This window comes from Aethalodelphis obliquidens, unplaced genomic scaffold (genome assembly GCF_003676395.1).
Source record: "Aethalodelphis obliquidens isolate GAN/ISIS:26980383/991018 unplaced genomic scaffold, ASM367639v1 scaffold18, whole genome shotgun sequence".
In the NCBI taxonomy this organism is placed as follows: Eukaryota; Metazoa; Chordata; class Mammalia; order Artiodactyla; family Delphinidae; genus Aethalodelphis; species Aethalodelphis obliquidens.
Window position 1 is genome coordinate 10,529,572 of NW_020837962.1, and position 17,391 is coordinate 10,546,962.

The 17,391-nt window shown below is 43.1% G+C and overlaps 1 protein-coding gene across 2 annotated transcripts in view; it reads left to right on the forward strand.

Annotated features, from left to right (window-relative positions):
- TRAP1 (TNF receptor associated protein 1) overlaps positions 1-17,391 on the forward strand; it is a 45,126-nt gene that overhangs the window by 7,718 nt on the left and 20,017 nt on the right. For both annotated transcript variants that reach the window (XM_027117562.1, XM_027117563.1), the window contains exons 2-4: positions 13,960-14,124; positions 15,011-15,093; positions 16,273-16,413. In XM_027117562.1, the coding sequence (XP_026973363.1) occupies positions 13,960-14,124; positions 15,011-15,093; positions 16,273-16,413 (389 nt within the window). The remainder of the gene's footprint in view (positions 1-13,959; positions 14,125-15,010; positions 15,094-16,272; positions 16,414-17,391) is intronic.

The window sequence follows — 17,391 nt, forward strand, 5'->3', positions numbered from 1 at the left end:
CTGTGACATGCGGGATCTTAGTTCCCTGACCAGGGATCAAACCTGTGCCCCCTGCAGTGGAAACATGGAGTCTTAACCACTGGACCACCAGGGAAATCCCTCATTGTCTTTATTTATTCATTAAATTTTTTTAATTTTAATTTTTTATTGAGATATAATTGGCATATAACATTATAATAGTTTTAGCTGGGCAACATAATGATTCAATATTTGTACATATTGCAAAATGATCACCACAGTAAGTTTAGTTAACATCCATCACATCACATAGTTACAATTTTTTTTTTTTGTTTAAGGGTCTACTTTATTGACTTTAATTTTTATGTGGTCCATAAATTTATGATTCTTGGGCTATGGTGTCTTGTTTGGGCAGAGTTCCCTTTTAAGTCATTAAGGAAAAAGATCTCAAGTGATCAATGTTATTAGACGTTAGGTAGGGAAATGCACATCAAAACCATGATGAGATAGCACTTCACACCCACCAGGGTGGCTATAATAAAAAAAAACACAGGCAATAACAAACATCTGTGACGATGTGGAGAAACCTTCACCCACTGCTGGCAGGAATATAAAATGGTGCAGCACTTTGGAAAACAGTCTGGCAGTTCCTCAAATGGTACAGACTTTGATATAGACAAATGGCATAGACTTACCATTTGACCCAGCAATTCCACTCCTAGGTTTATGCCCAAGAGAATTTAAAACACAGAAACTTGTACAACAATGTTTATAGCAGCATTATTCGTAATATTAGCCAAAAAGCAGAAACAACCCAATTGTCCATCAACTGATAAGTGGATAAACATCATGTGGCCTATCCATGTAATTGATGTTATTCAGCCATAACAAGGAATGAGGTATGTTATGTGCTACAATGTGGATGAACCTTGAAAACATTACGTTAAGTGAAAGAAGCCATAGACAAAAGACCACGTGTAGTATGTCCAGAATAGGCAAATGTCCAGAATAGGCAAATCTGTAGAGACAGAAAGTGGTTACCAGGAGCTGGGGGCAGGAGGAATGGGGAGTGACTACTGATGGGTATGGAGTTTCTTTCTGGAGTGTTAAAAATATTCTCAATTAGATAACGAGGTTGGTTTTGTAAATATACTAAAAGCCATTGAATGGTACATTTTAACTGGGTGAATTATATCTCAAAGCTGTTTTTAAAATATCTCTTATAATTTCTTTTAGTTCTTTTTTTTTTTTTTTTTTGCAGTACGCGGGCCTCTCACTGTTGTGGCCTCTCCCGTTGCGGAGCACAGGCTCTGGACGCGCAGGCTCAGCGGCCATGGCTCACAGGCCCAGCTGCTCCACGGCATGTGGGATCTTCCCGGACCGGGGCACGAACCCGTGTCCCCTGCATCGGCAGGCGGACTCTCAACCACTGCGCCACCAGGGAAGCCCAGTATATATCTTTTTACCTCTAAAAAGGATCTAATTATCATTTCTGTTCTCCATCCTGACTTTTTATTTAACGATTCTCAAACTTATCTTCCATCTTAAATACCCATCACTCTCCCTCTCCAGATTTACAATGGCAAAGGACTCAGCTACTCCTCTTCTGAAGGGCTTCTGGGTCACTTTTAGTGTTCTGCAATATCTAGATTAATTATATAACTTTTATATGCACTGGGAAACCAAAAAATTTGTGTGACTTTATTATTGTGGTACTCGCTTTATTGTAGTGGTCTGGAACTGAACCTGCAATATCTCCAAGGTCTGCCTAGTGCTAAACTAGCCTTACATCCTTCAGATAAACCTGCTTGGTTGTGATGTAGTATCATTTTTATATATCAATGGATTTTACTTGCTAATATTTTATTAAGGACCTCCATGTCTGTGTCCATGATTGATATTGGTGTAGTATTTTTATTGTGTGTGCATGATGTCTTTGTCAGCTTTTGATGTTAGGGTTGTGCTGTCATCATAAAACTTGAATGGAAATAATTCCTTCTTTTGCTATTTTCTGAAACTGTGTAAGATTGATGTTACTTCTTCCTCATGTGATTGATAGAATTCAGTAGAAATTCTGGGCCTGGAATTTTATTTACAGAAATACTTTTGCAAATAAATTCAATTTCTTTATTACATATAAAGCAATTCAAAATTTCTGTTTCATTTGTCACTTTGGATAATTTTTTCAAGGAATTTGTCTATTTCATATAAGTTGTCAAATTTCTTGGCATAAATTTGTTCATAATATTTCCCTATTATTTATTTATTTTTGGCTGCGTTTGCTCTTTGTTGTGGCGCACAGCCTTTCTCTAGTTGCGGTGAGTGGAGGCCACTCTTCATTGCAGTGCATGGGCTTCTCAGTGTAGTGGCCTCTTGTTTCAGAGCACGGGCTGTAGACGCACGGGCTTCAGTAGTTGTGGCTCATGGGCTCAGTAGTTGTGGCTTGCGGGCTCTAGAGTGCAGGCTCAGTAGTTGTGGCACATGGGCTTAGTTGCTCTGCAGCATGTGGGATCTTCGCGGGCCAGGGATGGAACCCGTGTCCCCTGCATTAGCAGGCGGATTCTTAACCACTGTGCCACCAGGGAAGTCCTCTCTGGTAATACTTTTTATTTTGCAGTGTACTTTGTCTGATCTAATTTGGTCCTACCAGCCTTTTTATGCTTACTTTTTATGTGGCATATCTTTTTCCATTCATTTACTTTCAGTGTATCTGTGCTTTTATATTTAAAGTGATTGTTTTGTAGACAGCATATAATTAGGTCTTGCTTTATCAATTCTGACAGTCTTTGCCTTTATAATCAAAGTGTTTAGTCCATTGACCTAAAATGTAATTATTGATATAGTCAGATTTATCTCTACCATTATGTTATTTGTCCCCTCTCATTTTTTCCTGTCTTCTAGCTTTCTTGTATTCTTTTGGATCAAGTAAATATTTTTTAGAATTCCATTTTAGTTTACTAATGCTTTTTTAGCTATACCTCTTTGCATCATTTTTTATTGGTTACTCTGGAGAGAGTAATGTTCATCCTTAACTTTTCATAGTCTGTTTAGAATTAGTATTGTAATATACCATATAAACTGTAAAAGCCTTGCAACTATATAGGTGCATTTATTCCCTCCACCCCATCCTTTATGTTACATTTGTCTTATGTATTGCCTGTACATATGTTGTAAACCCCACAAGATAATGTTTTAATTTTTGGTTTAAATTGCTGTATATATTTTAAGGAAATTAGAGAAAAATTCTTTTGTGTTTACATAGGTTATCATTTCTGATGCTCTGCATTCCTTTTTGAAGATCCAAGTTTCCATTTCATGTCATTTACTTTCAGCCTGAAGAACTGTAGCATTTCTTTTAGTGCAGGTCTGCTGTTTAATACTTAAACAGCATTAAGTACCATTGTCTTTCAGCCTCCATATTTCTGATGAAAAGTTAGCTGTCATTCAACTTACTGTTCCCTCATGTAATGTGTTGTTTTTCTCTGGTTGCTTCCAAGATTTTCTCTTTTTATTTGGTTTTCAGCAGTTTGATTATGATGTGCCTAGGTGTTTTTCTTTGATATTACCTTGCTAGTGGTTCATCGAACTTTTGAATCTGTAAATATATGTCTTTGACCAGCTTTGGGGGAATTTTCCAGTTATTATTTCTTCAAATGTTTTTTCTGCCCTATTCTCTTTCTCCACTCCTTCTGGGACTCCAGTTACATGTATGTTAAACTTATTTCTGTTGTCCCACATATATCTGAGACCCTGTTTTTTTTTTTTTTTTTTTTGTGGTACGCAGGCCTCTCACTGTTGTGGCCTCTCCCATTGTGGAGCACAGGCTCCGGACGCACAGGCTTAGCGGCCATGGCTCACGGGCCCAGCTGCTCCGCGGCATGTGGGATCCTCCCAGACTGGGGCATGAACCTGAGTCCCCTGCATCAGCAGTTAGACTCTTAACCACTGCCTTTGCCACCAGGGAAGCCCTGTTCATTTGTTTTTAATCTGTTTCACATTGAATAATTTCTGTCAATTTATTTTGAAGTCCATAGACTCCTCTGTTGTCTCCATTTGGTTTTTAAGCCTTCTAGTTAATTTGTAAGTTTCAAACATGGTTTTTTTTTTTTTTTTACTTCTTTATTGGAGTATAATTGCTTTACAGTGGTGTGTTAGTTTCTGCTGTATAACAAAGTGAATCAGCTATATGTGTACATATACCCCAATATCTCCTCCCTCTTGCATCTTCCTCCTACTCTCCCTATCCCACCCCTCTAGGTGGACACAAAGCACCTAGCTGTTCTCCCTGTGCTATGCGGCTGCTTCCTGCTAGCTACGTATTTTATATTTGGTAGTGTATAATGTCCATGCCACTTTCTCACTCATCCCAGCTTATCCTTCCCCCTCCCTGTTTCCTCAAGTCCATTCTCTAAGTCTGTGTCTTTATTCCTGTCCTGCCCATAGGTTATTTGGAACCATTTTTTTTTAAGATTCCATATATATGAGTTAGCATACAATATTTGTTTTTCTCTTTCTGACTTACTTCACTCTGTATGACAGTCTCTAGGTCCATCCACCTCACTACAAATAACTCAGTTTCGTTTCTTTTTATGGCTGAGTAATAGTCCATTGTATATATGTGCCACATCTTCTTTATCCATTCATCTGTCAGTGGACACTTAGGTTGCTTCCATGTCCTGGCTATTGTAAATAGAGCTGCAATGAACATTGTGGTACATGACTCTTTTTGAATTATGGTTTTCTGAGGGTATATGCCCAGTACAGACATGGTATTTTCCGTATGTAGGATTTCCACTTGGTTCTTCTATTATGGTTTGTCTCTGAGATTTCTCATCTTTTATTTTGAGCATATTTTACTTTATGTCATATAGTATTGTTATAATGGCTGTTTTAAAGCCCTTGTCTTCTGATACCAACATCTGGATCTTCTTGGCACCAGTCTCCATTGACTGACACTTCTCTTTAGCAGGGGTTGCATTTTCCTGATTCTCTGTATATTGAGTAACTTTTTATTGTACCCTGGACATTGTGGATGTTGCCTTGTGGAATCTCTGGACTCTTGTTATATTCCTCTGACGAGTAGTTGTTGTTTTAAAGGTGGGTATTGACCTGGTTGGCCCACCGCTGCAAATACTTTCTCTTAGGCAGCAGCTTGACTTTTTTCCTTAACTGGGCTGCTTGCAGTTTGCCCCACATATGCATGGTTCAGGAGGTCAGCCAGAGACTTAGAAGAATTTATTCCCCAAATTGGGGGCTCCCTATCTCTGACTCGCCTTTCTGGGATTTCCTCCCTTCACTTTTCATATTCCGTGGTTTTCCAAATCTCTCCTCTGGTTCTTCAGGCCAGAAAAGTACACATTGTGTGTGTTTTCTCTTAGAGTTTTAGCCACCCCTCATTGAACCCACCCTCATTCTGTGCTGTTCCCTTCTTCCAAATATCTTCTCTCCAGAATCTGCCTGCTTTTGTTGGTTCTCCAGAGCCTTCAGGTAGTCTTTTTGTTGTTGTTCCTGTGTTCATGGTTGTTGTCAGGTTTGGTTGGTAGGATACACCTCAGCCATACAGGAAGTGGCACTTTGTGTAATAAAGACGAAAAGTGAAATTGCTGTTATCCATATCACATTTGAGAAAATGGGAGATTGTCCATTTGGAATATGTAATTCCAGAGAAACAATCAGCATATTTCTCATAGCTTAAAATAATGTGTCTGTATTTAAGGTACATAACTTAGGATGCCATTATGAAGCAAAACCATAGTAAGAACTATGGCTGATATATAAGAAAGATTTTTTTTTTTTTCCTTAAGAAAACAAAGCAAAAGAACATACCGGGCTTCCCTGGTGGCGCAGTGGTTGAGAGTCCGCCTGCTGATGCAGGGGACGCGGGTTCGTACCCCGGTCCGGGAGGATCCCACATGCCGCGGAGCGGCTGGGCCCGTGAGCCATGGCCACTGAGCCTGCGCGTCCGGAGCCTGTGCTCCGCAACGGGAGAGGCCACAAACAGTGAGAGGCCCGCATACCGCAAAAAAAAAAAAAAAAAAAAGAACATACCCATTGTGTTTTGACTCATGTGCCTGCCTTAGCAGGCCCCTGTTGGCAGTTGCATTTTTAATTTATGCTTACTAGTTAAAATGGCCTTGTGGATCACTACTGCCATCTGTTGGCTGATTGAATGGGGTTCTGATTGAGTATAGTGATGTTTATGCTGATAAAAAGTTTCATGATTGTAAAAAAAAAGGCTGCTTCTGCATCAGATGCTTTGGCATACAGAGAAATATGTTTGTTCTTGCTTTCAGAGAATTTGATGCTAAGAAATATAAGCTTGTTCCTGCCCTACTTTGGTGAGATGTTATATATTAAGAAAAAGTTAATAGTAGAAGAAATGCCACAAGCTGGCTTGTAATAGCAGTTTTAATTTAGTAGCATGGAAAACAAGTGCTCTGAATTCATAGTAGGGAGAGATTATTGTGTACTGTGGTGGGGGGTGGGAAGGCCTGGTGGGAGAGCGGGCCTTATGCTGGATCCTGAAGCAGTTCAAATGGAAAGAAGTTGGAGGTAGAGGAAGCAGCATGAGCACTGGCAGGTGTGTGTGTTGTCAGATTCAAACTATCGGTGCTTCCCATTTTGTGACCCCAAACCACCAAACAGATTAATACTAAGACATTGTAGCTTGACACTGAGGTTTGTGGTTTTTCCTTTAGGGTGTAGGGGGAACATGAGGACCGATACTGTGCAGATAGTGTGTTTGTATCTGGTTCAGGCAGACTTACTGCACTATTGGCTTATTCTTTTTTTTTTTTTTTTCGGTACACGGGCCTCTCACTGTTGTGGCCTCTCCCGTTGTGGAGCACAGGCTCCGGACGCGCAGGCTCAGCGGCCATGGCTCACGGGCCCAGCCGCTCCGCAGCATGTGGGATCTTCCTGGACCGGGGCACGAACCCATGTCCCCTGCATCAGCAGGCAGACTCTCAACCACTGTGCCACCAGGGAAGCCCTGGTTTATTCTTAAAATTACTGTAGAAAGTTCAGTAACCTGAAATCAAATCTGTTCTTGATAGCTGTTGATTAATATAATCTTGGAATATAATGGAAATTCTTAAAATTGTGGTTGAAAATATGGATTGCTTATTTTTTTCCCTTTTCCTAACTCTGAGGACTTATATTATTCCCATCATAAACAACATATTAAATCCTTTCAAAAGTATTGTGAGTATTAAGTGGCGAAAAAAGCAAAAGGAATAGGAAAAATAAGACATGGGAAAATTGTGTTTAATCTTGGAGCAAGGAAGTCCTTTACAAACAGAAGACTAATTTCCTTAATATATAAAGAGTTCTTACAAATCAATAAGAAAAAATTCTGTAGAAAATGATCAGAGGATATCAACAGTCCATTAACATAAAAAGAAATAGAAAATATTTTAAAATGTGGATAGATGCTCCATCTTGCTTATAATAAGAGAAATATAAATGAAAACTACAGTAAAATTTTTACCTAACTGATAAGCTAAGATCCAAAAGTTTTATAACATTACCATCTTAGCAAGAGTGTGGGGTGATACACACTCTCATAATATTGCTGGTGGGAATGTAAACTGATAAGTTTCTGGAGGGTGAGTTGGCAGCATTGACCACAGTTTAAATTGGACATAACCTTGGACCTGATGATTCCACTTCTCGATGTGTACTCAAATGTATACTTGTGCATAAATGAAATGACACATGTATAGGAATATTCCTTAGAGTCTTATTTTTTATTTTGAAATATTTTTTACTTTACAGAGATGTTATAAAAATAGTACTCAGTCTTCCCTTCCCTTTTCCTTAATTTCCCCTAATATTACTATCTTTCGTGGCCATGGTATAATTACTGAAAACTGAAATAACAGTGACACAGTACTACTCAGTAATATGCCGGTCTTACCTGACTTTAGCTGGGTTTCCCATCCATGTCCTTTGCTGGACCAGGATCCTCCATCCTGTACTTGTGTCTCTTCAGTTTGTGTTCGTCTTTCAGCACCTTGACACTTTTGTGTATATATATTTGGGTTCGTCTGGTGTTTTCTTATGATTAGATCGAGATGTGGTTTTGGTGAGAACACAACAGAAAACAGGCTGTGCCCTCTCACCCCACCAGGAGTTGCAGGATATGGACACATCTCATTCCTGATGATGGTGACTGCAGTCGCTTAGTTAAAGGTTATCTGCCACTTATTTCACCGTAAAGTACTGTTTCTCTCTTTGAAACCAAGAGGGGGGATTCTTTGAGATTCTGAAGATGTTCTGTTTCTGGTGAACATCAAATCAACAATCTGTACCTGTCACAGCTGTTACTGTGCTTGTCTGATGGTGATTGTCTATTTCCATCATTCCTTATACATTTACTAATTGTAATTCTACTATAAGGAAGAGGTCCTTTCTCCTCCATTTATTTATTATTTATGTAGGTGTGGACTTATATTTATTTTGTTCACCAGCTGACAGTCCCCCACTGTCATTATATTGTTGCTCGGGTTGTCCTAGATTTTGCCACCGGGAGCGCCTTCCGCTCAGAGCCTGTGCCCTCTCAGCACATCCCGTCATCTGTGAGTCCTTCACTTTCTAGCACCACAGGTATTCTAGGCTCATCTGGTGTGTTCTCCAGTGGTCTCGATTCCTTTTATTGGAGAATGGTATTTACAAACCAAAGATCTGGGTGCCAGGGAGGGTGACCACACACCCCAATTTGCCCAGGATGAAGGCATTTCCTGGGATGTGGGACTTTGGGGTGGCAGGTCCGAGACGGGTGCTCTCCCTGGTGCCAGGTGTGCTCACTGCTGCTTGGGTGTCCCCAGACACAGCCAGGAAGTATGCGTGTGTGTGCACTGTCACCCACATGTATGCACCTTGGTGTTTATTTCTACACTGACACTGATGCCTCCATTTGCAGCACAGCAAGGTTCACCCTGGCCTCCCCCTGCCCTTTCCTGACTCCTTTCTCCTGACTTGAGTCACAATGTACTCACTTGCTTGAGCTTAGTATATACACAGAGCAGTTTGAGAATTGCTACCGCTTCTGCTACAGTAATAGTATGCTGTCCTTTTTGAGCCCAGCTTTACAATATACAGTTGACCCTTGAACAGTTGACCTCTGAACTGTGAGGGTCCGCTTATTTGCAGATTTTTTTCACTAAGTAGGTACTGCAGTACTACACAATTTGCAGTTGGTTGGAATCCACGGATGTGGATATGCTTGTGTTGAAGGGCCAACTACAGAGTTATACTTGGATTTTCAACTTCACGGGGGGTGGGGTGGAGGGTTCTGTGCCCCAACACCCCCGTTGTTCAAGGGTCACCTGTGCAAAGTACTGGTTTTTTTCTTTTTCCCCAAATGCTGTTTTCTAAAGTCACTTAGGTTCTTTCAGGGCAGTTATGTTATTCATAGTATAGTTGTGCACATTTGTTACTGTTTGTATTTAGTTTTTTGTTCTCCACACACCCTGGTTGCTCTTAACTATTTACTTTTTGGGTATGTGAAACATTACCATGGTTCTAAGAATCAGAGGGAAAAGGGATACTCAGAAATGCACGTTCCCCTCAGCTCTGCTACACCATTCCCAACCTTCTTTCTCCATTCTGTTCCCACACATCTGTTATGGGTCGAATCGTGTGTCCCCCAAAAGATGCTGAAATTCTAACCCTCAGGACCTGTGAATGCGATCTTATTTGGAAATAAGGTCTTTGCAGAAGATCAGGTTAAGATGAGGTCGTTAGGGTGGGCCCTAATCCGATACGACTGTGTCCTTATAAAAAGGGGAAATCTGGATGCAGAGGCAGACACGAGCAGAGGGGAGACGATGTGAAGACACAGGGAGAAGGTGGTCATCTCTAAGCCAAAGAATGCCTGGGGCTCCTAAAGCTGGGAGAGAGTAATAGAACAGATTCTCCTTCACAGCCTCAGAAGGAACCAGCCCTGCCAACACTTTGATTTTACACTTCTAGCCTTCACAACTGTGAGATGATAAGTTTCTGTTGTTTAAGCTGCCCAGCCTGTGGTGCTTTGTCACAGCAGTCCCAGGAAATTAACAGCCCTTGTAATCAGTTTCTTATGGCTTAAATTGTGTGCCCCCAAAAGATACGTTCAAGCCCTTACCTGTGAATGTGACCTTATTTGGAAGTAGGGTCTTTGCAGGTATAATAAGATGAGGTCATATTTGATTAGAGTGAGCCCCAAATCCGGTATAACTGACCTTAAGAAGAGCGAAATTTGGACACAGAGGAGATACACATGGGGAAGAGAGGACCATGTGATGACAGAGGCAGAGAGTGGAGTGAGGCAGCCCCAAGCCCAGGGCTGCTGGCAATACCAAAAGCCAGGAGAGAGGCGTGGACAGACTGTCCCTCAGAGCCTTCAGAAGGAATCAGCCCTGCCAACACCTCGGTTTTCCACTTCTGGCCTCCAGAACCGTGAGAGATTAAGTTTCTGTGTTGTAAACCACCTTGTCTGTGGTACTTTGTTACGGCAGCCTTAGCAAACGAATACACAATCTCATTAGTTTCTCATTTATCCTTCCTGTTTCTTTTGCACAAAAGAGTGGAAACATGGATATTTTCCTGTATCTCCTTTCTTCCATGAAGGGTAAGCATGCAATCAATAGATAACTCTTTATCACTTTGGAGCATTATGTTTAACAGCACAAGACTGGAAACAGTTTAAACATCCATCAGTTGAGCGCTAGTTAAATACTTATCCATTACAGTGGAATATTATTTGCTCACTAAGAAGAATAAGCAGCTTTATATGTACTAAAACAGAGTGATCTCTAAGATGTGTTTTTTTTTTAAAAAAAATATTTATTTATTTATTTATTTGGCCATGCTGGGTCTTAGTTGTGGCATGCAGGTTCTTTTTTAGTTGCAGTATGACGGATATAGTTCCCTGACCAGGGATCGAACCCAGGCCCCCTGCATTGGGAGTGCGGAGTCTTTTTTTTTTTGTGCAGTACGCGGGCCTCTCACTGTTGTGGCCTCTCCTGTTGCGGCCTCTCCTGTTGCGGAGCACAGGCTCAGCGACCATGGCTCATGGGCCCAGCTGCTCCGCTGCATGTGGACCTGGGCACGAACCCGCGTCCCCTGCATCGGCAGGCAGACTCTCAACCACTGCGCCACCAGAGAAGCCCCTGGGAGTGCGGAGTCTTAACTGCTGGACTGCCAGCGAAGTCCCTAAGATGTGTTGTTGATTAAAATATTCATACACAGAAGACTGGAAATAAAAGTGTGCCAGCCATAATCCAGTAGCCCCTTCCCCCCATATGAGAGCAGGTTTAGAACAGTTAGTTCAAGGAGTCTGAAAATGAGAGGAGCCCTTAGCCTCTGAATTGTTCTATTTTGTGTGATTTCTGGTTTCCTTTGGGGTAGGGATGGTTTACAGCTAACCATGAGGAAATGCAACCTGTTCTTTCCTGATGGGACTGAAAGGCAGATGGCGAGGAAAGGACCATGAGCAGAAGGGCAGGACAGGAAGTGGGGATAGGGGTCAGTTTAACAAATGTATGCAAGTGGAGCGGGTCAGGAGTCCTTCTTCCAGGGCATGGGGTGTCAGCAGGCCTGCTGGACTGGGGAGGAAGGAGGTGAGTTCCGGAGGTTTGGGGTGTTGCTTAGTGGAGGGCCTGGAAGACCAGCCTGAAGCATTTGGAATTGATGAGGTTGCGTTCAGGAATAAGTCCTCAGAAATCAGAAATAACAAGATGGAATTGGTGTCAGAAGAATAACATGTTGAAATTTAAGGGATGGGTTGCAGGGAACAGTGCTGTAGGCAGGAAAACCTGCTCAAAGGCCTTGGACCGGGAGAACTGGGGGAGGTCTGGGGGGACAAGGATAAGTGCTTCGTGCATATCACTGTTGGAAGAAGACTCAGTATGATCCCCTCCTCCCCACTGTGTCCTTTCCTGAGGCCACAGGATAGGGAGTGGTTGCCGATGAAATGTGGTAAGAGGAGTATTAGATGTAAGAATTTCTAAAATGCTTTCAGCATCTTTGGGCTTATGTGGAGGCATGGTCAGGAACACCACCAATCTGTGCTTACCGAGCTTTCTGCCCCTCTTCTTCTGGGGGACCTCCCCCATCACTCCGACTTCTGGTGGCCCAAACACTTTCACGTCCAGAGTAGTGCTCAATGGAGAACTAGAATCCAGAATCCATCCTGAGGCCCAACCCGGGTCTTGCATCCCTCAAACATCTCTCCTTTATCCTAGTCTCACTGATTTCATCCTGAAGTTCTACTGTACTTTAAAGCAGAGGGTTCCCAGCTTTTGTGGGGAACCTGTTTATGTCTCCAAATGTGGCCAGGAGCGCTGTCCCTGGGAGGGGAGGCAGCGTGTGGTTGCCCATAGTCCACTGGCATCATTCGCCCTGCATCAGGGCACCAGCTGGGATCACAGGGACCCCAGCACCCCCACCTGGCCTGGTGCAGACTGTTTGTTAAACCCTCTAACCAAATACCATTTAATTCCAGAAGAAATACTCCAGTTGTGGGTTTTTTGTTTTTGGGTTTTTTTTAAGCTGTATGGATAAGGTGAACAATACAGTTAGGCCAGAGAATTAAATATCAATATTTAGATTGGAAATTGAATATTTTCTGAAATGGGGTAGTTTTAAAGGTATTCTGCGTAGAGGTAAAGGCTAACATCGTGTTATTTATAAATCCAAGAGTAAGCTTAAAGAAAATGCAGATTTTTATGCCTTGTAGGAATGTGGAAGTCAATATGTTAATTTTTAAACCTACAAGTTATTTCTGGACATTCTAAATCATTCCTTTCTGACTGTCACATGTATGTAGTTACATAACAGGCAGCTGCAGTTTGTTATGGCCTAGACTTTCACATGGAGTGTCTTGTATGTCTGACCTGTATCCTTGAAAAGGTCGGGCCTTAAGTGCCTACTGAACAATGCCAGTCCCCAGCGAGTGTCTTCAGGGGCTGCTGGTGAGGACTGGCTCCATCCTGCCGGTTAGAGTGGAGGTATCTGCACGTGTTTCTTTTTTTTTTTTAATATTTATTTAAATTTATTTGGTTGTGCTGGGTTTTAGTTGTGGCAGGCGGCCTCCTTAGTTGTAGCATGTCAACTCTTAGTTGTAGCATGTGAACTCTTAGTTGCAGCATGCATGTGGGATCTAGTTCCCTGAGCAGGGATCAAACCCTGGGCCCCCTGCATTGGGAGCGCCGAGTCTTAACCACTGCGCCACCAGGGACAACCCTTTGCATGTATTTCTGTAGCGTCTGTCAACCATACCAGGCTGGGGACAGCAGTGTCAAATGGAAGGGTTTTCCTTCTTCCCTTGCAGTGGTTTCTTGGTTCGCTGTGCTGAGCAGGAAGTTACAGAAAAGCAACTCAAGAGACATTGTGAATCCCCTTCCTGATTGCGAAGTAGAGGAGATCATCCCCTGGTTTGCAGTTTTTAAATACACTAATTTTAAAAACTCTTTGACAGTTTTGGACAAAAAGGGAAAGGAAAAGAATCAGCAAAGATTCTTTAGAAGATGATGAGACTGTTTGAGAACATCAACATTTTAATATTTGGCTCCCTCTTAGGGGTATTTTTTCTCCCTTTTTCCATGTTAGTTACACCGTAAGAAGACTGGCCAGCCTGTCATTATTTCCGGCTCCTGGAGGGGCTGTGAGCGCTGAGGCGTGTGTGGGTTTGGTGGGTTTGTGCACGATCTCACTGGGGGACGTAAGTGGGAAGTGGTGTCAAAAGGCCCCTGCCCGTTCCTGCGGTTCTGCCCCAAGTTCTCATGTGTTCTTGGTATTTGCCACATGTGAGGATATGTTACCAGAACTACCTGCCAAAATACCAGCTAGCTGCACAGCATTTGTCACTTCTGATTTCTCCTGGGTGACACTGGGTCTTTCGAGCAAAAGCCTGCCTTAAAGAATTCCATGTTAGCATCTGCCAGACGTGAACAAATTAGGATTTTCTGTTTCTGAAGTCTTATTAACTCTCATTCTTTCTCACATTTGTCTTTTCAGGAAAACCAGTTCTGTGTCCTTGGAGGCCCCCAGCCCAGTCCTGGAGTCCCAGGCAAAACCTGGCTTCAAGCTCCCACGTTGGACGGCTGTTCAGCTCCCAGGCTGCTGAGGACCGGAAGGAGGAGCCCCTGCACTCCATCATCAGCAGCTCGGAGACCGTGCAGGGTACTGTATGTAGCTGCGTTTGGGTCCAGGAAGTCTTTGTTGGCTCGTTGCTGGCTCATGAGGGGAAGATTTTGAGGCAGAAGCAATGATTGATAGAACCACCCACTCGCTTCAGACGAAGGAAGGTCTTGGTTGGAGGGAGGGTTCCCCAAAACAATGCCTCCTGCGTTTCCGGCTTCTCAGGAACTTCTGACTTCCATCCTGGCGTATCTTGCCCCCTCTGGTGGTCACCCGTGAGTTCGCACGGGGCCCCTTTAAAGTGGTGATTCACGGCACATCTGCTAATAATCATGGAAGCAGGATGCAAACTCAGTGTTGGCCCCGCCGGTGAAGGACTGCAGTCCGACTTGTCCTTCATTCCTGGCAAGTGTGGAAGGCAATCTCCAGAGCCAGTCCTGCAGTGGGTCCATTTCTGGCTTTCAAATGAGACAACAACAGAATATTTGATGTTTGGGTTAAGAGGAGAAGTGAGGTTTTCTTGTTACTTTGCTCTCTAAATGATCAATTCGGAAACAACTGTATTCAGAATAGAATCCAGGGTCTGGTTGTTAGAGCCAGCTCGCCTCAGGACTGGGTAAGGTGCCAGCCTCGACAGCCCCTGGAGGTAGCCCGACCTGAGGCCTGCGGGCTGCGGGGAGGGAGGCAGGTGAGGGCTTGTGCCCCTATGCCCCTTTCTACAGGGAGAGGGAACCACTGGTTTGTTCCACTCCCAAGACCTCCTGCCTGAGGCCCAGACACTTGGTTTCTTTCTTTCTTTTTTGTTCGCTGTTTTGAAACATGTTTAAAACTCCTTACCTTAAAGATTTTTTTGAATGTTTTACATAGCATTTTCTTCCACGAAAAAAGACATTAAACTTTATTGGTTGTGTCTGCAATTCATTACTAGGTTCTGTTTCCAAACATGAGTTCCAGGCTGAGACAAAGAAGCTTCTGGACATCGTTGCCCGTTCCTTGTACTCAGAAAAAGAGGTGCAGTACCCGCTAATCACTCCCGGCACTCGCAAGGTTTCTTTTGGCGAGACTGTTTCTATGCTATTCTGGGGAGGTGCCAGCTAGTACATTAGCTGTGAAAATGCATTAAATTTGGACAGGTCCTGATCTTGGCTACCAGTGAGAGTATTTTTACCAAAATCTGTTGGGTTTCATGGATAACTATATGCAGGTGATTCTTTGAGCCAGATTGAACCTGGGAATTAATGAATTGTGCTGATAATTTAGAAGTCCCTCAGGTGTTGCCGTGGGGTCCTGCTGAGGTCCATCCCTGTGGTGTTGTTGATGTGTGCTGAGGCCCTGGGTTCACGCCCCTCATCACCTGGCATCGCCACCTGTGGTCTGTGGGGGTGTTGGGGCTGAAGGAGGAAGACCCCGGCCCAGGGTGGAGTAGAGCAGGGAGGAGCTGCCAAGGACCTTTTTGAGGAGATGAAGCTCAAAATGATGAAGCTCAAGGGTGACAGGCCATGGTGAACCATCGTTTCCATGCTCATTTTTGCTAAAATGCAAAGAATTTGAGAAGGGTAAAGGACAACTTTCCAAAATGAAAGGACTTTCCAGGGAATATTTCCAGGTCTTGTCCTGTTAAATTCTATATTCAAGTGTCCCCGTGACATCCAGCTTCTGTTCTCTTGGGGTCAGGTCACACCACCTTCCCTCTCCCCATGACTGTAAGTGGAAGGTCTGTCGCTGGTAAAGGGCTTTACAAACACGGGTTGGTAGTTGGGTCTGTGACCCTTTTTTCTCCTGAACATGGTAGGTCTGGTTTGTGATTAGATTAAATGAAGTCAATGAGTCCTCTGTGGAGTAGAAAAAATATGTTTTGAGGATATTTTGACATCCCTGGGCAAGAGTTGAGAAAGAAGTTGTCTCACAGGGTCCTGTTTGGAATTAACTTAACAGATTGACACCTAACTCCAGGTTTGATGTTGAGGAAGGAGCAGTAGAGTCAGAGTCGACATAAAGTTGGGTCACGGCAATGTGATCTAACTTCAATCATTCTGTGAGCTGCCCTGGAGAAACTGCCTTTGAGGAAAGCAGGACGTCTTTCTGGTTAAACAGTTCTGTGGCATTTCTCCCCCAGCCTGTACCAGTTGCTGCAGATGCTGCTAACCAAATAGGTCCTGTAACGTTGGCATCTTCTTTCCATTTCCGTAGGTGTTCATACGGGAGCTGATCTCCAATGCTAGCGACGCCTTGGAAAAGCTGCGTCATAAGCTGTTGTCTGAAGGCCAGACGCTGCCGGAAATGGAGATTCACTTGCAGACTGATGCCGAGAAAGGCACCATCACGATCCAGGTACTTCATCCAAGTGTCTCGACGTGGGGCACGCCACCTTGCCTCCCATGCTGGTGACCGCCAGTGCCTCTCCACCCGCTGGGATGGGGGACAGGCTGCCTTTTCGTCATGGCTGTAGGCTCCTAGTAACCTGCTGACCACCGTTACTGTTAATTTACTATAAAAACACTCATTCAGGGCTTCCCTGGTGGCGCAGTGGTTGAGAGTCCACCTGCCGATGCAGGGGACACGGGTTTGTGCCCCGGTCTGGGAAGATCCCACATGCCGCGGAGCGGCTAGGCCCGTGAGCCATGGCCACTGAGCCTGCGCATCCGGAACCTGTGCTCCGCAACGGGAGAGGCCACGGCAGTGAGAGGCCCGCATACTGCAAAAAAAAAACAACCAAAAACCCCACTCATTCAACATAGAAAATTTAGAAAATACAGATAAGCAGAAGAGGAGACGTTTTATTTATTTATTGTTAAATTTTATTGAAGTATAGTTGATTTACAATGTTGTGTTAATTTCTGCTGTACAATGAAGTGACTGTTATACATATATATTCTTTTTCATATTTTTTTCCATTCTGGTTTATCACAGGATATTAAATATCGTTCCTGTGCTCTACAGCAGGACCTTGTTGTTTATCCATCCTATGTATAATAGTTTTCATCTGCTAATCCCAAACTCCTATCCATCCCTCCCCACAATCTGCCCCACAACCACAGGTCTGTTCCCTGTGTCCGTGATTCTGTTCTGTAGATAGGTTCATTTGTGTTGTATTTTACATTCCACATGTAAGTGATATCATATAGTATTTGTCTTTCTCTTTCTGATTTAACTTCACTTAGTATGATAATCTCTAGGTCCATCCATGTTGCTACCGATGGCTTTATTTCATTATTTTTTTATGGCCGAGTAATATAATATATTACTATATATTATATTACTCGTAATATAATATATATAATTATTACATAATTATATATATAATATATA